Source organism: Neopelma chrysocephalum, unplaced genomic scaffold (assembly GCF_003984885.1).
Source record: "Neopelma chrysocephalum unplaced genomic scaffold, ASM398488v2 Primary Assembly neopelma1_24, whole genome shotgun sequence".
NCBI lineage: Eukaryota > Metazoa > Chordata > Aves > Passeriformes > Pipridae > Neopelma > Neopelma chrysocephalum.
This window is the reverse complement of record NW_020897693.1, coordinates 36829119-36851372: the sequence shown is the minus strand read 5'-3', so window position 1 is coordinate 36851372 and position 22254 is coordinate 36829119. Positions and strand designations below refer to the sequence as shown.

Here is a 22254-nt window from a genome sequence, read left to right as displayed (position 1 = left end):
TCTCTCAGATGTCTAACTGGGTGTCTGGAGTTAAGTGAGGCGTGATTCATCTTGCTTTACTGAGGTAACTGAACTAATGTCTCTACACAATTCCTTCAGCTTGAAACAGAGGACAGAACTGACTGGTATGCTTCAGCATCCTACAAAGGTGTTTTAGTAGTACAAAACTGACCTAATATTAAAAGAGCAGGCAGTGTGCTCCAGAGCTGAGATTCAAAGTGAAGCTCCTGGTCCAAGGGCAGCAGACCTGCCTGGTGAGCTGGAGAATAAGGATGTCCTTTTGCTGAGCTGTGTTTCTTGATTAATTATGCTCTTTCAGGCCAAGTTTTAGTTGGCATTTGTATACATGAGTATTTATAGAAACTAATTCTCTCTGTGGGCTCTTGGGCTTGCCAGCTGTGAAATGAAATGAAAGACTTATCTTTTAATTTACTTTTGAAAATGAGGGTGGGTATATGATACAGTAATTTTGCTATCTGAATCAGGGGCCTCTTGTGAACAGAAGGTACCATTTTGCAGAACTTCATGGTGGTTTTGTGGTTGTGTGGGTGATGGAAATGCATGGGAAAAAACTCTACTGAGCATTTTTGAAGAGAAAAATTATTACTAGCTGCATAACTGAAACTAGAGCTGGTCAAGCTCCACAACACAAGGCCAGTTTATGTTCTAATAAAGCAGTTTCAGTGGAATAGCTGTAGGGAAGAATTTGGCCTATGAAGTTTAATGATTAGTTGGTGTTTAATTGCTAGCTGCTCCTGAGGACAGAAACCTGCCAACAGAAATGCTCCTTTCTGTCTGATCCTTCCTATGTTGTTTCCAGTTCACCACAGTTCAAGTATTTGCCTGGATAAAAATTATATCCTATATATAAAAATTATATATGGTAGAAACATCAGGTGCATGTTCCTAAATTCATCCTAAATTATAAAGTACGTGAGTTTAGCATGAGGAATAAGGTCTTGGCTGATAGGTGCATGGATTTTTTGGGGGGTATTCACTGCCAGAATCTCAAATGTCACTGAAGGGGGTAAAACTGAGGTAGAATCGATTGGGCAGATCTGGGCGTTCCTCTCCTAAATAACACATCTCTGACCTCTGCAATTGAATTGTCCAAGTCTCTCTGAATGAAGGCAGCTGTGTTAGTTTACCACATTACATGTGGACTCAGAGTTTGGCACCAACGTTCATTTTTTCCCCGAAAAAATTGCCAAGTCTCCTTGTATTCAATCCAGGCTATTGATGTGACTGTGCTTGGAGCTAAGGCTGATTGAGGGTGGCCACAGACCTTTGGGAGCTGCAGCTCCAAACAGCTGCATTAGCTCTTCAGCGACATTGAAACAGGCACTAGCTTTCAAGTGGTAATTCCCTCTTTTCAGGAAGTTAGTCTTGGAAAATACTGAAGTTCTTCTAATTCTGCTAATTTTCGGTAGTTTGTAACATACTTTTGTTTGTGTCTGTGTGAATTATGCTGGTGTCAAATTTACAACACTGACACAGTGAGTCTTTGTACCAGAGAGTCCCAATCCCTTTGTGGGCCTGTGTCTTTATGAAATAGGGAACTAAATACCTCAGATATTTAAAAATCTGCTTGTCTGCATGCCACTTCCAAAGTTTGTCCACTGGGGATGGCAGACTTTGCAAAAGGTTACCTGGATTCAGCTTCCCCAGAGCTGACAAGAGAGCTGTGAGACTGCATTATCATTGCCATGAACTGGTATTCCCACGTGCCATAATGCTGTGCTACTGAGACATATTGTGGGTTGAGGAGCAGAGTAACCATGGTCACTTACGGCTGGGTGGGGAGATGGGGTGACTCAACTGCATTACTTCCATTCATTGAGTGATTTAACCGTTGTCCCACTCTGTGGGAACTGGTTCATATGAATTTTAATGTATAATACTACACATTTTTTAACACCCTGAATGCTTTGTAACTGGGCATTTGTGTCAGATTAAAATATGAGCATCTCATGGAAGACATGCAATAATGTTGATATTAATTATTTGATGCCTTTAAGCATGAGATGCAACTGGTCCTTCTTCCTGCTGTTAATATCAGACTTGCAGTGGCTCCCCTTTGTAGCTTCCTCAGCAAAATACCCGGTGTAATAAAATGAGTGATTTGCTGCCTCCATATGCAACAGAGGGCTGCCTCTGACAACATACCTCTGCATCACTCGCATGATCTCATCTAGATAGATGGCAACGCATCTTGGAATTTCTTTTCTGGAATGTACATGGTTGCCTACTGTCTCACAGGCACTGGCATAGGGGTAGTACCATAGAGTACCACTTATTAGTGTCTGTTAGTAAAAATGAACCAAACCAAAACCTCAATAAAACCAAAACTGAGCAACAAAAAATGAAGTGTTTTCTCATACCCTCTGTTCCACATCGTGCTAGTGTATCATGCATTCTTATGTTTTGATAATTAAACAAATACAAGTAGACACAAATGACACAAATGCATTAGACAATACCATTGCAAACGTACTATTTTATACTGTGTATGAATTTGACTTGTCATGAAGTTTGTTTCTACTTCAGGTATATTTTTGGTAATATTATATAAAATACTGGGTACCTTTAAATTCACTCTTTTCGCAAGCTTTTTTTTTTCTAGAGTTGTTTTTCATTCTCTTGAAACAGCAGTAGCCATGCTAAACGAACAGCACCATCAAGTCTAATGGACCTATATTTAGGGTGTCTAAAATAGATAGCGACAACAAATGTGATATTTGTGGGTTGCCCTGAAGGGCTGCAGTGTCCTGACATCACAGTAAGTTGCATAATTTCAATTGACTCTTCAGTCATTGGAAATGAGGAAAGACCAGTTGGATCATCAAAAGAATTTTCTGCCAGGGGAAGCTTGTTCCCTGTGATACCTTTTCCAGAGTACTGTTTTTTGTCTGGCATTTAATAATCAATCAGGTCTTCCTTAAAGTGGAAGACAACTTCTTGTTTTAATGTTGCCTTTATCTGTAACAATCAAAAAGGATCTCCTTTATGATGAAAATCCCTTTTTAAACTCTTCTTATTGGAAGGGTGCTGCTGATACAGATAAGAAGTTATAAAATATGTTATACAGAAGTACAGTTACATAGAAATTATTTATATATAGATAGGTGTTAGCTATATGGAAATACAGAGAAGGTTTGAACAGAAGATGACTTCCTTGCTCAGTGTTCATAATCTCCCTTTCCACCCAAAAGTCAGCACAAGGAAACTCTGTTTTCATTCAGGGCTGCATCACTTCCTCAATAGTCCTTGTCTTCGTGATGCTTTCACAGTTGGATTCTGTGTTTTTCTCTCGCTCTGAATCTGTTCTCCTGTTCTGTGCATACTCACAGCTCAGCTAGATCAATGGTCATCCTCTGTAGGCATACAGCCTACAGTGAACATCTCTGTCTGCAGGATTCAGTTTGTCGCTTGTCTTGAATATGGCTAGTGTTTGAGGGCTTGACTGCTTGCTTGCTTTCCCCAGCTTTCTTTCATTCTTTCCTTAGCTTTCTTAGTAAAATCAGAGTTTAACTGATACTGATTGATGGCAAAGAATTATACCCACCATTTTCAGTGAAGATGTTTTCACCCAGCTTCTAGCATTAACTTAGTTGTAATTCAGAAAATAAAGCCCTGATTTCATTTGTGCAATTGAAACCTGAGGCACAGGAAGAATTCTGCGGGCTCTCCTTTTACTAAATGGAAGCAGGATCAGGTTTTGGGTTGTACAGTGAATACTTGAAAAGCAGTAATTTGTTGCATTGCATATAGGCAGTGATGGAATGCTATTATCTGTCAGAACAGGATGGCACTTTGTACAACTCACAATGTGTGTTTGCTAGAAGACTGTTTATCATCCAGCACAATATTCCAGTAAACTTATGATCACTTACTCGCTTCCCTGTTTCTTTTGTCATTAGTCCCACTTTAGGAGAAGGACAGGTAGATAGGATTTTTTGGTCTGTGTTCACTTGATGGCTGTCTTCAGCAATGTCAGGCTGCAATGGCATAGTTGGTTCAAGGGTGATTAATTGTAGAACCTTATGCTTTTTGCATAAGTGAGATAACTTAAAAAGCACACTTTGATAACCATCACAATGGCAAGTAAAGTACAGTAGCTTTTGGAGAGTTTGGTAAATGGAATACATCTGGCTAGCTTGTCTGTGCACAATTTAAACAAGAATATATGAAAGCATTAATATCAAGATGTGCAAACCAGGTTGCTCAGTGGGAATTTTCTTGGGAAAACATATTCCTTGTATGATGCACTTTTTCAGGTTTGAAAGAAGAAATCAGTTTTTAAACCAAGTTCCCTCCACATACTGTTGATTGGAACAGTAGTTGTTAAAGCACTGTGTTGTGCAATAGTTGTGACTACTGCAAATTCACTGTCCTGAAACAAAGAAAAATCTGTGACACATATAATGGGCAGATGTGGAAGTCTGGGATCGGGGTGCTGCTTTGGAGTTCTTCCCTGTGAAGGCCTTGAGAAAACAAGGAAGAGTGGTAAGGATCATGTACCCGGCCTCTTCTGAGGGAATGTTACCAACCTCTCCTCCCTTACTGCATTTACACTTTTTGTTGCCTACTGTTATTACCAACAGAATTTTGTTGAACAAAGTAAAATCTGATCTGAATTAACCTAGCCTTTGGGAAGAAACCCCTTAAATTAGTGGGTTTTCTCCTTTTTGTACGATACTGACTGGGGAAAAAAATCCCAGATTTTAGAGATGAAGATGTTCTGCTAAACAAATTGGCACATTGGCTCTTCCCTGTGATCTTGTCCCAGTCTACTTTTAACACACTATTGGTCTATATGGTAAGAGAAGCATTTGACTGATTTTTACCTCAGATTCTAGTTTGAGTTGAAAGGCTTGCAGTTTGGGAAGTTATCCTTCAAGTTTCCATGCAATTACATGACTGGAGGCTTCAATTACGCTTTGAATGCATCATGTACCCACAGGGAGCTGTATTGAAAGTCCTGAAATGTAGAACAGCTTTTCCAACATTTCAACTGGAATTCTTCCTTGTTTTCTGCCTGCTATATACTACTTCTAATTGTGAAAAAAAAATTTTAAAAATCCCATTCTTTTTTGTATTGCTGCTCTTCTACAGTGTCTTTTTATATTTCTCAAGTTTTTAGGAGTACAAGTAATAGAGAAGGAGGTTGTACAGTTTTCTACCAGTAGCAGATTTTGAATCTCTCTCTCTCCTTATGAGCCATCCAGAACCCATGAAATATTTCTAAGGCATGGCCTTGGCAGAAGGAGAAACATTATTGCCTCCTGAACTACCTAAATATGCTGGTATTGCCTGCAGGAGAGCATCTGAGGTGTTTTTTCCAATGGAAAACAGAGGAGCTTCTGTGGCAGATAAATTTTGGTGTAGAGAAAACAGCAGCTGTTGACCTTTCAGCTATTAGCCTTGACGCAGATATTCCTGAGGGAGATGCTTATGACTTTCTTACCAGTGTCTCCTACAGACTCTCTTCTCTTACTATCACTGAAATGTGAGCTTCCAGCAAAGCTGGGATGTGTGTCTGTGGGTTATGGTTTTATGTGTGGTGGTTGTATTCTTGTGGCCTGGAGAAAATAAGGGCATTGTAGGTCACCTTGGCTTTAACACTGCTTCTGCCACTGACTTGCAGTGTGGATTTAGGCAGATCCTTTTGTATCTATTGGAATAATTGAGTGTGGTCATTAATTAGTGTGTCTGCACTGGGTCCTGTGCTCAGGGAGGCCCCCAGTCTGCTTTTCTGTCATTCAATGTGCCAGATGGCTCTAGTCATCTTCAATACCACACTCTGTCTCACTCCATCTCTGTCTAAAATGGCCAGGAGACAGTAGTAATGACTTACCTTGTAGGGCACAAAGTGGATTTGCCCAGGCTGTGTGGACAGAGTACTGTCAAGGCTCTTGTCACCATTCACTTAGATGTAATCAATAATGGGCAAAGCTATCCTTTCCTCCAGAAAGGCTGCAGGAGTTTCACAAGGCATATCCATTTAGCTCCCTTTGAGCCCTGGTTCTTCATTTTCTATTGAAAGTTTTCATGTAAGTGTTACATGCACCAGGTAGTGACTGAGATTCTTAAGCTACATCTGAAGTCATGGAGCTTGTGCAATAACATGTATGAATCAGAGTAAGTAAAACTAGTGTAAGATCTAAAACTGAGTTTTACCAGAGATTTTCTCAGGGCAATTTATAAGCTGAGGGAGCTGTATTCATGGAGAAAATATTGCCAATATTAGGAATACAATAATCAACCAAATATGACTTCATTCCTGTCATTGTCTAGGTTATTCATAAGGTAATCTTACCTCAGGCATTTAGGCAGAGGCTGGTACAGTGGTTTATTTCAGTAAGAAGAATATCCAAATCCAGTTCCTTTACTTCATTGGGTTTCTCAAGTTTAGTTGTTTGGGGTTTTTTTGTTGTTTATCTCTGAGTTTTGTTTATACTGTGGCACCTTTAAGTACTTGGGACTTTCTTTTGAAGCTTAAGAACTTAGTTCCAATTTGGAGTTTGTTTGTTATTCAGATCACGATGTGCTGATGGTCAGTGCTTGTTGCAGGCCAAGTTGAGAGGAAGAGCCATGAGCTCTCTCTCACTTGGAAATTTGCCCAATGCAGCAATCATTCCTCAGTTCATGCTACCAGAATTGTTTTGTCTATACAGGTTTGCCAAACATGTGGTCAAGATAAAATTACTTATTTTTCCTAGAGGCTTTCCTGGTGGTAGTGAAGCTTGATTGTTACAACAAAAGCCGTGGTCAGAGTCTTTCCTTTTTTAATGTCCCTTTGGCATTAGTTTCCTTTTCTGCTATGTGGAATTTGACAGCTTGTCTAGTTGTTTTCCCTTCCACGGTCTCCTACAACAACCAAATTACAGTAACCAGTTAATGTTTCAGTTCCTGGAACTGTAAGGGAAAGTATGAGCAAGAAAAACAGTATCACTGTATAGATTACAGGATTTTTTTCAGTGGCACTGCCGTGTAAGGCAATATATTTAAGGAGTCTATACATTTAGCACAAGCTTGCTATTGATACTACATTTGGAAAAAAAACAAACAAATCAACAAGTGGATTTAATCATCAAATTTTTTATTATATTTTTTTTCTCCTTCTGTTTTTCCATGTAACTGTAACCTAGTATCTCTGGATAGCGGTTAGAAAGCCTACTGCAGTGTGCATCATATGGATGAAACTTGGAGCAATTGGAAAAATTATCCTTAGTACTTAAAATTATTAACTGTGGTAAGCTGTTTCTTTTAAGCAGAGTTGAAATCTGCTGAGAAACAATGTTTGAGTTTGCTGTCCAAACACATGAGGAATTAAGTACTTTAAATGGTATGTTTACAAAACCACCGTTCAATTACAGATGTTTCTAAATTCCATTACAAATACTTCTGATACTTCTACACCTCAGTAGTGCCACGAACCATTGTGTTAGTGTTTGTACTCAGGTAGTGTGTAAAGGTGCCACCTAAAGTTAGGGCTCATTGTACAAGGTGCTGCATGTAAGACTTCCGGCACAGGATAATTATGTCTTTCTCAAATAGAAGTTTTGACTTAAAAAGTTAAAAGGAGAAGGATTCTGTTGCTAGAGTAGAGTTGTACAAAAGGACAAATGGGTAATCATGTCACAAGAAGGAATGGCAATAAACTGAATTTACATAGTTTTGAAATGAGTTATCGAAGTATTTTGTCATTTTAGAATGAACATTCATCAGCTTTAAAAAGGGGTTATGTAATGTGGTTGATCAAAAGAGTAGGACTAGAGAGACAAGGAGTTTTGTTCCAGCTCTACGATCTCTACCCTTTGGAGAACTGGAAATAACTGTCACCTACTTGTCACTCAGATTTCCATGTACCACTGTGAAACTGTAATATGAAAAAGGGACACCTGAAGCAGAAATTTCAGCCACTTAGAGGATTTTTTTGCCTCAAGGTCAAATCACTGCATTGGAATTGATGGTAAGAATCATTGGGGTCAGGAGGTATAACATCTGCTTTACCTTGTATTTACTGTGTAATAGTAACAAACAGACTTCTGATTTGCCATTTTTTTGCCAAAAATCTGATTAATTAGTTTACTCTTTTTTTTAACCAGTTCAGCACCAAAAGCTTAATGCACATAATAACACAAATTTGGAAGTAACAGTCTCATACAAATCCCATTCATGTAGAGAGAAATAATGCTGGCCTGACCTGGTAATATCTTGTTCCGGGAGGTGTGTTTCCATCTGCTTTTTTTTGGGCTGTGCAGAATAAACTTTTGCTTTAACTGTAGCTCACTTGGAGTTTAAAGGATTTATTTGTTCTGTTAGTCCCTGTAGGGTCCAAAATTCATTTCTCTACAAATAAAATTCATTTCTCTACAAACATCTCATAGATGTTTGAGAAGTCTGAAAGACAGGAAGAAACACTCCGAAATTCACTTGCAGAGTACTCGCTGCAGTGTTTAAATAGTGGGTGCTGATTGCTTTGCTACAGAGAGGATTCAGGTTTATCTACAGTGTCAAATGGTTCCTCTGGAGACACGTACTTTTGTAGTAGTTCTGCAAACTGCAGTATCATTGTGTTAACTGAAAGCACAGTGACAGTGGTATTGTGCCAGCTGAGGCTCCTTGGTTCACTGTGGGGTTGGCTTAAGTCTTTCTCTAAAGGGGGATTTTGGAGAGTGAAGAGGTGTGAAAAATAATTTGTGGATGAAGTTATATTTTTTCCACATAGTCTGCACAGGAGTTAGCTGTACATGACTCATAATTCTGTACAGGCATTTAGTTTAAGGGGTGGGATTGGGGGTTTTTTGTGAATGTTGAGAGAATGCAAAATTGTATTTTTTCATATTTATTAATCCTAACACATGCATCCTCAAAATGCCTCTATTCTGAATATCTTTGAAGCTGTTAGCTACTCAGACTGCCTTTCCTTTCTTTCAGATGGCTTTCTAAAGGGTGCAACAACCCTGATAAGTCAACACAACCTCTTTTATTTACCAACCTGAGATGTCTGTAGAGAATTCCAGTCATGGCGAAGTTGTATAGCCTGCAATGCACAGTATTTCTGGGCTCGTAGTGCTCACTATCCATTTTAAAGTGCTAATTTTGCTGCCTGGTATTAAGTGGATTTTAAGAACCACCCTTGTCACAGGATGGTAGGGTACTAGAGGAAATCCATCTCAAAATAGTGGCATAATTCTCCTACATACGTGCACAGCTGAAACAGACCGTTTTCTTGCCTTCTTTCATAGCTTTTTTCCCCTTGAAAAAAAAAAAGACTGCAGTCTCTGTGCATCAAGGACAAGATAAACTGTTTCCTTTTTTCATTTCCTGCCACTTCATGCTTCTGTCAGGACTTTTCCAGGAGAAGGGAGAGGTCAGTATCCAGTTGTCTGGGAAAAGAAGACTTAGTTACAGATATTTAAACAAACCCCAAAACAAACAGTTTAGTTGGTCACACAAGGAAAACAAGATGCCGAGGTCATCCTTTCGTTCCCTCATATGGTGTCCAAGTAACCCTAAACATCTGATTATTTTGTTTCTCATAGCTCGCCTCTATGTTTTGCTCTGTAGTTTCTATTAACAGCACCCAAAACGGATATTGTGCAAGGCAGGCAAATGTATCTGCCCACAATGCTTGAGGACAGGTGTCCTGCCATAGGAGTGGAGGAAACGGCATTGGGGTTCAAGTGCCACTGTTCCTGCCACAGAGGGGAATTGGTTGTGTAACAAGGGAAAAATATGCAGCGTGGCTGGTCAGGGGGTCATAGGAAAGTCTATCGTGAGGGGATCAGTCTTATGGCAAATTGCACTTAACCATCAGGATTGTTTCTAGGAATCCTTTTTTGTGGTTTCAGGAAACTACATTTTGTGTTCAATTCTGCTTGAAAAGATTCATCTTCAGACAATGAACATGGATTGATGAATTCTTTCTAGGTCTCAGGCAGGTTTGTGACTTCCAAACTTTTGAAGTTTTCAGCTCATTCTTGACGCTGATCTGCCTTGAGCATACAAATGACCGTGAGCCTGAGGAGAAAAATCACATTGGAAGCCATTTAATGATCTGCTTCCTTCAGAAAATGCTTAAAGATTGAATGCATTTAAATATCAGTCTGCTTTTTGGACCTAAATGTTATTAATGTAGGATAAAGAGAAGTATCAGTGAAGTATCTGGTTTTGTACACTAACATGAAGTTTCACCCTGAAAAACCCTTTAGTTAGAAGAAAGACAGCAGGACAAGAGATGCTGCTTAAGGCTCTTTAAAAAAGCTGAGGCTGAGTTTCTGTATTTTCAAGTACTTGAATACCATGGCAACAAGAGCTTTGATGCTTGAGTTAATTGGGGACAGAATTCGAATACTTTCCTAGGAGGCGTCCTCTGAGAGTTTTAAAGTGGTTTTCAAATCTGAGGTGGTCATGGGTGCTTGTCAGAGAGAATTTCTTTCCCTGGACCTGACTCTTCCAATTACTAGCCAACAACCAGAGCTCTTTGCAGTGTTTCCTTCCGTCTTGCAGATTCCCACATCTGCATGGGGTATATACCATTGCAGGGCATACTAAATTAAGTTGCCACATCTGTGAAAACATTTGCTTGGCTACAGCAAAATCATACTTAACACCAGACAAGAACTATGATTTTTTTTTTTAAATTAAAATGTGAAGTTCCAGTAAGCAGCAGACTTGAGGGCATCTCTCTATACCGAGACCATGATAACAGTCATTGGCAACTCATCCTGATTCCAGAGCCAGCTACATACATGTTACTGATAATGAAACATGAAGCTTATTTCTTGCTCTTGAGAGGGATCAGATATTGTAAGTACCAAGATGAGTACTTACATGTGGACATGTTGACATCTTGAAGTGGGGATTAAGTTACATCATAATCAAAATTTGCTAAACCTGGGAGAATCTCCTCATTACTGCTCTTGCTGGGGCTATGAGAGGTGTGGGTCTTTGAGTAAGGAGTAAAGCATTGGTTTCAGTGATGGGCTGCTTTAACATGAGGATGTTTGAAGACTCTCAGATGCTTTAAATCAAGGAGTTGCTCAAGTGTAGCCCTCCTCTAGGCACACAGGTGACATTCTTGTCTCAAATGTGGTAGTACTTTGATAGTACTGTGCCTGTGGTACATACGTTGGTTTAGCATTCTATATTATAGAAAATGGTGACACTAGTTTCTCCCATTTAATTTTCTAGAAGAAGTAATTTACTTCTTTCTTATCTTAACAGCACTTGAAAAGAAAGTGCGAAGGAGGTGTTTCCCTCCATTGGCTCATCTTCACTGTACCTCTTCCATTCTGCTTCTTCCTCCTTATAATCCCCGAGTGAAGATGAGGAGCCTGCTGCGAATATGACGTCTGTGACTAGTGTCATTGCCTCCCACCAGTCTGAGTGGGTGTCCTTCAATGATGAGCTGATCCTCCCTGTTAGCCCACGAGGTAAGCTGTCTGATTTTCTTTGAAACTGGTGAGACTTTCTTTGTTTGAATTAGACCAACTACTATCATATACCTGGCATCGTAGAGCTTGGCTTCTAAGTGGAAGCAGTATGTGCAGAGGTTAAATTATCTCCTGCTACCCCTATGTAATAGGAGAATTTGGGTCAAAAAGGTAAATTACTCTCCTAATGTGATCTAATGTATATCTATAACAGGTTTTGGATCTGTCCTTCGAAATTCAAGGCAGTATCTAACTGACTGCAGAGGAAATGTCACCCATTAGAATCAAGTGCAAAACTTTGTGCAGTGTAATCTAAAAACTACATTAGATAAAGGAGAACTTTCTACAGTTAATGGCAAATTTTTGATATTTCAATAAAAAACAGTGAAGTAATGGTGAGTCCTGCCAATCTTTCTGTGTCATCTCTATTTTAGGTAGCACTGAGGAGCCTCTGGAGAAATGTTTTAATTCCTCAGACACCTCCCCAGAAGAGAACCAAAATGCAGATGGAGAATTTAAAGACCTTTTCTGCACAGCGTTGGAAGAGGCAGCTGACCAAACCAAGGTGGATTCTGCTGTGCTTGGTAACCATGTGTGTCCAAGCACTGATCTGTCATCATCCATCAGTGCTTGGGTTCAGTTTGAAGATGCCCCATGGACTAGTGCTTCATCAACCCACCAACAAACAGGTGAGACAAAAGCAAAGAAAAGGTCCATTCCAGTAATATGATAAGAGCTTACAGAATTTTTCCTTGCTCTTTGGTTTCTCAGAGGTTGACCTTTGACTAGTTTGTACTGTATTTTAACACAACTAATGTCATCAGTTTCAAAAAGGGCTCTCATACTATCGCTTGGGGTTGCACTAGCAATATTTTCTTTTTATAAAGAAAGTGAAAGCCATCTGTGATTCACTCCATCTATGTCTTGACTAAGTTTTGGAAAGTGCCAAAATGCATTAATAGCATGAAGGTGTTTTCAGTAGTGACATTTCATATGTAGAGGTATGAACAGCCATCTAAAAGGTCTGATCCGTGTTTGCCTCTGTAATGTGGAACTGAAAAAATGGTGATCGTCGTCCTCTGTGATCACAGTCTTTACCTGCTCATAGTCCCCATATGGTTTTTGCCAGTTGAGACCAACAGTGTTCCAGTGCCCATCAGTACTTTCTGCTGTCTTTTGATGCTATGATTTAGCAGCTGGAGAACTACAAAGACACCAGAAGTTTACCCTAATTCCATTACTGCATGCACTTTTCTTCAAATGTGACAGTTTTTTCTGACATACTTTAAACATGCATTCAAAGCCTCTGGTTTGCCTCACCAGCTTATGCTAACTGATGTGGCTATATGAGCTTCTAATTTTTATGCATGAACAGAATTCTTCTGTATAGGAGGTTATGGAGTAATTGCCCAAGAAAACATTACTTTACTTTTTCATGTTTAAATTGAGAGTATCTCTTAATATTTCCACTTTGTGACTGCTAGTTATTGCAGTAGTTTAAAGAGTTATAGCTTTACTCTGCTTACTGAGTCCATCAAATACTCCCTGTGACATGAATAATACTTCTATTAGAAAACTTGGATTGTCAGCTTTGGGTTGGGTTTTGGGTAAACCCCATCTGGTTTTCCATCTGCTCTTTTGATGAGTGCTACAGTCTAGTCCATTTGAGACAGTGGTTGGACCTTTGTGCAGAAGTGTGTGAATCTTCTGGCAAAACTAAGTTTCTCTGACCTTTTTATCTTTATATTTATTTAATGGTTCTTATTCTTAGATGTAAATATTTACTCATCCTGGTGATGTGGAGAGAAGGAAGAGCATTTACACCAGGAGTGTAAATCTGTAAAACTGAGGTGCTCTACCTCTCTCTGTAGTTTCATGGTTAAGTGAGCCTTATGCTTACTTCTACAGGCACATACTTTTTCAAATGACGCTGTTGGTTGCTCTGACACCATATCTCCTTCCCAATGCTGTTATGTCTTTGTTAACTGAAAAACTCATAAATGCACCTTCTTCTTAAATGAAAAAACAAAATCTTTGCTCAACATAGATAAAGCTAGTCATAAGAAGGAGACTTCCATAAAACTAATTTTATGATGTATTACTTCATTTCCCATCCTTAAAGGGATGTGGCCTAGTCTTAAGATATGTGCTTAGCAAAAGCACTGCCTCTTGGTTTGTGTTTTTAGTCACAGGGGATACTAGGCTTTAAGCAGAGGTCTAGGATATCCAGATGAGGAAATTAGAAAAGACTTTCCAAAAGCAGTGCAGTTTTGAAGAAGACACTCATTTGTACTCTTGTAGAAGCTTGTCGTATGTGATCTGTGTCACCAAGGGAGGATATTTACACACTAACTTTCGGCATCTGGCTGAGTTTCATGGAGGAGGGTGGTTCCCCTAGCAGTCAGATCAGAATGTGCTCCGTGTAATTCTTGCATGGCTCTTATTCTTTGATCTATATAGGAACCCTAAAGAGGTTTCCTAAGGATATTTTAAAATCCTTATTTATGAGCTGGTCCCACTCCTGTTCTGTATTTATAAATGACCAGAGCAGTGCAGCTGACAGCCTCTAAAGGGAAGGTCGTGGGGCAGAAGAGACGACAGCTCTTTGTTTCTGGCGCTCTACTCTGAGGGACATTTGACAGCAAGAGGTAGGATAAACTTCAGCCGAGTTTTTCTCAATTAATCTGCAGATCACGTCTTTTTTCTATGGGCAGCAGCAAAGCTGGAGACTTTGTGTTACAACCTCACTATGCTAACACACTCAGTGGAAAGCCTGTGGTGACAGCAATTATTCATTTCCAGTAGCAAACAGGCTGCATAAGAACAATAGCAGATACCCACACTGGGGGGGAGAAGAGTATAAAGGCCAAGTCTGAACAGAAGGAGCGGTGTGAGAAGGATGGAGACATTTAAAATCTGTTTCCTGTGCAGGCAGCTGTGAAGAGCAATGTCCTGAAGGCTCAGCACCCCTGGTCCTGTTCCTGTCAGGGCTCCAGCACTCAGGAAATTGTCTGTCTGTCTGCACTCAAGCAGCTGCTCAGCTGACTCAATAATTACCCAGGCTGATGGCCAGGCTCCCTGGAAACACATTTTGAAAAGGACTTGCAAAGGGGGATTTCCAAAGTGCTGTGAGAGCAAAGAGGATATGTCCTAGGAGAGAGAGATTTTGTCTTACTCTGACTTTAGGGCTACAGTATTTTTGCATTGGTTACCCCAAAAGCAAATACTTGTCCACAAGTGCTCACAGTCTAAAAAAAAGGGCAATATAAAGACAATGCTGGACCCTTGTTGTCCTGGGAGAAGTGAAGACATTGGGGTAGGAGGAATCAGGGGAACTGAGAGCAAGAAACAGGGCTGAACAAACAGGCAAAGAATTTGGAAGATGAGAAGAAAGGTCAAAACCCGAGGTGTAGAAATGAAAAACACCCATAGTGAGCCTCACAGTAAAAATTATCTTTATTTAGGATGTTCTTGTAAATCTTCATTCTACCAGGTTCAGGCTAAGCAAAATGTTTGTTTGAAAATATTTCTATATTTTGGATTTATGCTTAGTTAACTCACAGCTGCCAAATCATGTGTATTTTTCCCCAAGAAGCGAAAGCTGTTGAGCGAGGCCACAGAAATATTTAGTCACAGAAATTATGTGTTGTGGTGCCCTCTTCCCTGTTTTCCTTTTGCTGGGAAGAGAAGAAATTTATGTTATTATCAGGCTAGTCAAACTTGTCAAACTGATACTGCAAAAGTGAAAAATGAGATTTTTAGGCTTACATGAATGTTCCTATCACAAATGTTACATAATCTGTAAATGATCACAGCCAGTGGGTGACATAACATTTGCATTTGTTACACAATGGGCCTCCAGCTCATAATCTCATATTCTATAGGTGTTATCTGCACTCTTCAATTCAAGGAGGTATTCAGCAAAGCACCAAAATTAGAATAAGGCAAGATCCGTTACATCATCCATCCTCCACACACACACAGAGCCACCCTCACTTCTTCCCAAGAGCTTTGTCTGGTTTTAAATGGCTCAAGTAACTTGGACTCCTACCATGTCCCTTGAGTGGCTATCCAACAGTGAGGCAAATCTCAGCTTAACTATTTTGAGCTGTTCTGTCTGAAAATAGGCAATACAAGATCAGCAGCTGGAAACTAGACCAACGGTGATGCTGTCCTAAAATCAGAAAAATCTGAGATCCTATATGATAGGAAGGGAAATGATGCTGACAAGGTTTATTGTAATACAGTGTAGGGATCAAGGAACAGGTCCTCAAAACATCAACGAGGAATGAATGCTTAAGATAAACCTGCATATTAAAGACCAATCAATTGCATTAAGAACAAACATGTCAAGAAAAGTAAAATGCATGTGGAAGGAAAGATTTTTCAGTTTGGGAAACAACATGTTGATTTTCAGTATCCAGCATGTGCTACAGAATTTGCATTTTAGGAATAGTTCTGGCAGTGGTCTTTCAACATAAAGAGATTTCTGAGAAATTCCTGCAGCAGAGAGGCTGGAACTCTCCATCTATTGGCATTAGAGACCAAATTAAAAATTTCTGCAAAAAAAGCCCTACTTCATTTATGAATTTGGCTGCAGCATGTCCAAGGAATCTGAAGAGGGACCCTAAACATGTGTAGATGTTGACTTTCTCTTGTCATGCCTTTTGAGATTGATAGATGGCCTTTTGCCTCAGCATAGGAGAAAATGCACTTTTACTAGTTCCAAGGGTTAGTGTTGGGGAACCTAGAACAGTCACAGGTGGAAGTTGACCATAATAAGATTTCAAAGAACATCTGTTGCAGAAAAAAACTGTCTATGGTTATGGTTTTCCAATGACAAGACTTTCTTTAGAAAAAAACCCAAACAATTCCATTATTTCGAAATAGAATAGAATTAATTTGCTCCTATATGGAAGTATTTGGCAACATTAGTCCAGTTGGTCTCCCTCTGAGACAAAAATTCATTTTTGAAAGCACAAAACTAGTTAGCAGTATATGAGTTGTTTTATCATTTGTGTTTCTAAATTAGCTTATGTTTGTTCATGTTGCTGACTTTAAACAAAAAAAAGAAATACTGCAAATCTTAAGATCTTTTCTTATAAAATAATTCCACAGTTTCTAGAATTCAAGATATAAAGCACACTGAGAAAAAAAACTTGGCTCTTTTTAGTGATTCACATACAGAGCTCAGCTTTTCAGCTTGTCCAAATAAAGTGCTTTGTCTGTCAAAGCAGTTTCAGGTGAAGCTTTAAGCATGGCTTTTCTGGTGCCTCATGCCATGTTTAACAAAAGGACCGAGAGAGGGACTGACAATTTATAATCATACACTCGTCATCCTTTCTCTACAGGCACCAAGCACAACACAGTGTGCAGTCACTGGAGGGAGAAGTGTGGGGTTTTGGTCGTGTCTGTAACACAACAACTGTCACCCTCTGCAATAAGGAGGCAGCTCTGACTTTCAGCTCCTCATCTTTAGGGATGACTCTATTCAGAAGCTACTCAGTACAAAGGCTCATAGCTGTACACATATAAATTTATCAGTGCTTGCTTGCTTAGGCTAACAGTGCAGATATGTAAAATAAATTAACACATCTCAAAAAGCAAGCAAGGGAGCACTGCTTGGATATTCTCTTTATGCACACAGCAATGTTTCGATAACAAAGAGGTGTCCCATCACATCACTTGGATAGAGTAGAGAGAGATGAATCCTCTTTAACATTAATTTACCATTTTCTTCCAAAGTATCAATTGACGTTGTGGGCAAAGAGTATACAATACAAAGAGTATACAATACAAATTCATAGCAGTGGATGTGTAAGCTTCGGTTCTGAACTCTAGATGATGATTAGGCAGGACTTAACTGTTTGACATGCAAGTCTGGCAAATGAGTAGAATAGGTCTTTTGGTCTACACTGAGCAGAAATGTTATGCGGTATATTTAGACTGGGACACTCCACATGTTCAGAAACAAAAGCCATTCCAGTGCACATCAATAGGTCAATTTCAGTTTATTTTTATACTCTTCCTCCCATGTGGAGAATTCCTGAGATGATGACTGCATTTGAGTGGGTGTCACAGATAGGGAAGGCTTAATTAAATATAATAAAACCACTTAAAAAAAAACCTGTGGTACTATAAAAACTCCACTGTGTTGCACAACACACACATTCAGATCTTGTCAGCAGTTCCAGAAACTTGAAATCTTGTTCTGAAAAGTCACAGCTTCTCCAATAGTAGAACAATAGGAAAGCATACATTTGCCAGCAGCATGGGATCTAAGGCAGACAGCTGAGTAGTGCTAGAAAGTAAAAGTACCAGGCCCTAGTTAAGTTGTTGTGTGTTTGTTATAAAATAACTTTGTTGCTGTGGATGTTGGAATTTATATTTACAGAACCTCAGTAGGGTCTGATCTAGCATGTCTTTGGAATAATCATGATCTTCTGGAAGATCACCCTGTATGTCTCTAATTGATACCTGTTTTCTGCAACCAGTGTCTGCATCAAAAGTACCCAGCTGGACCTCCCCCTCTTCCAATTCTTCTGAGGGGCAAGCCCGTGCCTCAGAGAGCAGCTGGACAACCAACTCAGAGGACACCAGCAGCCCAAGCATTGCTCCCTCCTACACAGATCTGCAGTCAATAAATACTGAGGACTTGACCAGTGGTAGAACATCTGCAGCAGATTCAGCTGGTAAGAGGGAAGCTTTCAAGCTTCCATCTCTATCTTTTTAATGCTACTCAAACTCACTGCTCAGAACTGAGCCAGAGGGAATGGATCCAAAGCAGAACAAACTCAAGGATTAGGCTAACACTTTGTTCTACTCCAATTTCCAAAAAATCACACTTGGATTTTACACACCACTGATACATGCAGGCTCCTGAAGTAAGAGCCAAATGCAACTATGTACCTGTTGGTGGACTTGGAGCATTTCTGGTTTTCACATATCAGCTTAAGCTGATCTAGGAGCTAGTTTTCAGTATATTGTGGGGGAAACTGGATACCTTTCCTGAACTTCCGTGCAGAAATTTTCTTAACTTGACAGTGTATTCAGGTGAGGCAGGTCCAGCTCTTCATGCCCCTCGCTGTTTCAGTGAGTGCCAAGACACAGATCGTTTACTGGATGCATTCTTTGTACTGTGCTTTGCACTGTTACTGTACTGCAGAGAGGGTGTAGGAGATGGCAGAGGGTGGTTCAGTATCAGATTTTAACCATTTAAGGATCCTATATCTGACCATGTAGGACTACATTCAGATGGGAAATTGTGCCACATGGCATTGTAGCTCATTGCTCCTCAGCTGTACTCTAGGTAATCTCTGAAGCAGGAGAAATAAAGCAGAGTGGTGCCACTTGTGTCATGCAGAATTGGGATGATGGGAACTCCTGAATGACAAAGTTGACTTTCACAGCACATAAAAAAAGCTGACATGTCAGGACATAAAAAGGAAAAAAAAATGCGCAGCTCCAGGAGGAAGCACCTGCAGTATGTTGGAAGCTGTTCAAGTCAAGTTGAGGAAGGTTAGTAGCTACCCAGTTTGGTGATGAAAATTGATTCTTTGGTGTCACCATAGCTCAGGCATGTGAGATATTTAATGTGTTTTCTCTCAGGTGGTAAATGTAACAATATATGTGAAATAAGATATGTTTTGGGAGAATGGACTTCCTAAGCCTTGCTGAGGTCATATGTCCCTTTCATAAGAAACATATACATACATCACCTACAAGGAGTGTTATTTAATGGTTCAGTGAAGCTGGGTTGGACATCAAGGCAGGTTTATAAACAGCAGCATAGTAGGTACTGACTTAATGCTTAAGACAAAGGATTTGTGGAGAAGTAGTAATAACTTTGGATAAGTAGAGACATTTCTTTCTTCAAATAATAGTTACCAACAATCTGTCTGACTATTTTTATTTTAGAATGCTCTGCTCGTCTGTACCTCTGAGTTTGGAAACCACAGGTAGAAAGGTAGAATAGGCAAGCTGGCATGATGTGCCAACATGAGCATCGGTTCTGTTCTGATGAGCTCATGTCTATTAGGATGAAGTGTAGTCCTTTTCATCTGCAGTATGTGCTGGCTATTGCTGTTCTCTTGGTTTGGTATAGGTTGCCAAAGGATCGCTGTTGTCACTGGGGCTGTCTCCATCTGAGCAAGGGGAATGAAGGATTCCCAGTCCACATATAACTTTGCATCATATAGAAAAGTCAAAGGCAAAAGTGCAGCTGTATATGCCTGGCATGCATATGGAATTATGTCCTATATATGGCCAAAAGTGAAGTTGATACTTCAGTAAAAGCTTTGTGTGCAACCTTCTTACTGTTTCTTTCTCAGTCAGTCACAAATTGACATATTTATTACCAAGACAGGTACAAAAACTCGTTCCAGTCACCTATAAATTTTTAAAACTAAAAAAGTAGGTAATATTGGCAAGGCTATGTAATTAGTTAAAACATAAGGTACACTACCTTAGTGGTACTCCAACTTGAAGTATGAAATATATTGAGTCTTCCCACCATCAGATGTGGAGTTCACAAAAGGGCAGCATGAACAAAGTGCATCTGTTTGTCCTGTTCCTGGGATGCCTCAGAGCCCACCCCTGAGGCAGCTGGCATCAGGAAGGTTTATGGAGGTGAGGGGGCTGAGAACCAAGTGGCCATGGAACTGTTGTACAGTTGTGGCTGCTTTTCTGTTCTTCACTCTACCCTCATCCCACCCTCACAGTGCATAAGTGGACAAAAAAATGAATGACCACTTTCTTCTCTCCTTCCTCTCCACCTCTCTCCAGAAATTCAGTTCTTCAAACCTGACTTGATTCAAGCATTTGATTTTTATTTCTTTTCTCAAAGGACTGGGTGCCTCAGTCTGTAGTGGAGTTTGAAGGCTTCATTGAGGCAATGAAATGGCATGTATTTTTAACATGAAGGAAAAGAGAGGAATCCTCCTGCTCTATTTGATGATGAAGTCACATTGGCTGCTAGCCAGTATGTTGACTTCAAGGTTAAGCTAGATGAAGAGAAAAAAATTCAGACTAATTTCACTGCTGAAAAACCCTATGAAAATAAGTAATCAATGTTTGATCTACTTAGTGATGGTGAAGAAGCAGGTCTATAAAGTAGCTTGGGTCTAATACTCTTTCAAGCAAGAAAAACTTAGTGATGAGAAAAGCATGAAAAATTCTACTCAGCAGTCAGATGCTGAGTTAAAATAACTATTTTAGCTATGGTGAATTTTTATTGCCTGAACAGCATAAAAAAGAATCCAAGATACTCTGATCCATAATTTCACCACCTGTCTTGAATCTATCCTGCATGCAAAATGCTTAAACATCAACTGCATGTGAGAGTTCAAGGCAGAGGGTTTTGTGTGGGAGCAGATGAGAGCATGAGGTAGGTCTAACTGCAGGCACATGCAGGGACAGTTCACAGCAATGAGAATGCACGTCTTGGTGTCCAGGGCTGGTAGGCTCCAAGGAGGTAAAATTGGCTGGGAATTAACTTTCTCACAACTGGCATAAGATTTGAGTGTAAAACAGTCCCATGGGCTTGAGCTTTATCTAGTGCACATGTTTGTGCAAGATATGGCCTCGGAAGATATCTGAGAAAGATGAGAGAGTCCCAGATGATCCCAAACTGAAAGTTTACCCTTGCAGGGGACTGCAGGAAGCCTCCTGACTGATGGAGTTAGGATAAGCACAATGTCTTGTAAAGGCAGCAGAGTTCATAGCGGTGAATATAAATATTGCATGAGCAGAGCTGAAAAAGATTTGCTTTTCTATCAAAGTGCAGCTAGAAGATGCTGCACTTTATTGCCTATGCTAGTTTGAACTCTGGCACCAAGAAGCCTTTGATATTATCCTCATCTTTGACATACAGGGGGCTATTTAGCCTGCAGCAGCTAGCCAATAAATGTGGGCATGTTTACATGGTTATAACAGCAAGCACTTTGCAACATCTAGGGTTTCACAGTGCGTGAAGCTGTATTTGGTGCTGGTGAAGTGGCCCCTTGCCTCAGCTTCTTACATGCCTTGCCATGTCGCTCAGCTTGGATCAATAAGCATGAAAGGAAGGAGGAACTTTTGGCCTTTGTGCTGTGCTCTGCAAGATAAGTAACACAGGACATCTCTGTTACTGATACAATACAAGTATTTGTTCATTCTGTTGAAGATGCCTGTCTCAGCTTTCTAAAAAGGCCAAATATCTACGAGTCAGAGGAGCAAGGGGGAGGTCTTCTTGTAACTGTGATTATAGATCTGCTCTGAGGTTGTGCAGAAATACCTCACAACTTGATTTGGATTTCTGCATTTCACCATTCTTCTCTAAAATAATTTTGTTTATATAAATTAAAACTAAAAATTGACTTGTATATAAAATAAAAATAATTATATATGGTCAATATGTATATAATAAAAATATATGTATATACACAGCTCGTAAACAGTATAATCTATTATAAATTTAATAGAATATATGGTAGAGTCTATCTATTATGTAATAAAACTATGTTTGTGTATGTCTATGTATAGGCATAAGTTTCCTGGTAGTAATTTTAGGTGTGATGTTGCTAGTTCTGTTGTTGCTGTTGAGATTCGTAGCTTGGTAAAGTTGCAGCTACACCATGTTTGATGTTAACCGTTCATTTTGCTGACCAGTTGTTCTCTTTGGCACTCTTCTGAATCTCTGGGACTACTGGGATATCGAGGAAGTCACTATGTTATTGTTTTCTGAGACCATCTGCATGTCTGGAGATAGCAGGTTACATGTAGCAGCAGGTTACATGTAGCTGCAGGTTACATGTAGCTGCAGGTTACATGT

The 22254-nt window shown here is 39.7% G+C and overlaps 1 protein-coding gene across 4 annotated transcripts in view; it reads left to right on the top strand.

The window, feature by feature from the left end:
* STON2 (stonin 2) overlaps positions 1 to 22254 on the top strand; it is a 73676-nt gene that overhangs the window by 4646 nt on the left and 46776 nt on the right. For all 4 annotated transcript variants that reach the window (XR_003532459.1, XM_027672964.1, XM_027672952.1 and 1 more), the window contains exons 2-4: positions 11236 to 11444; positions 11879 to 12133; positions 17939 to 18136. Coding sequence is in view for 3 of the 4 variants with exons in the window: in XM_027672964.1 (XP_027528765.1) it covers positions 11357 to 11444; positions 11879 to 12133; positions 17939 to 18136 (541 nt within the window). In the remaining variant the exon portion in view is untranslated. The remainder of the gene's footprint in view (positions 1 to 11235; positions 11445 to 11878; positions 12134 to 17938; positions 18137 to 22254) is intronic.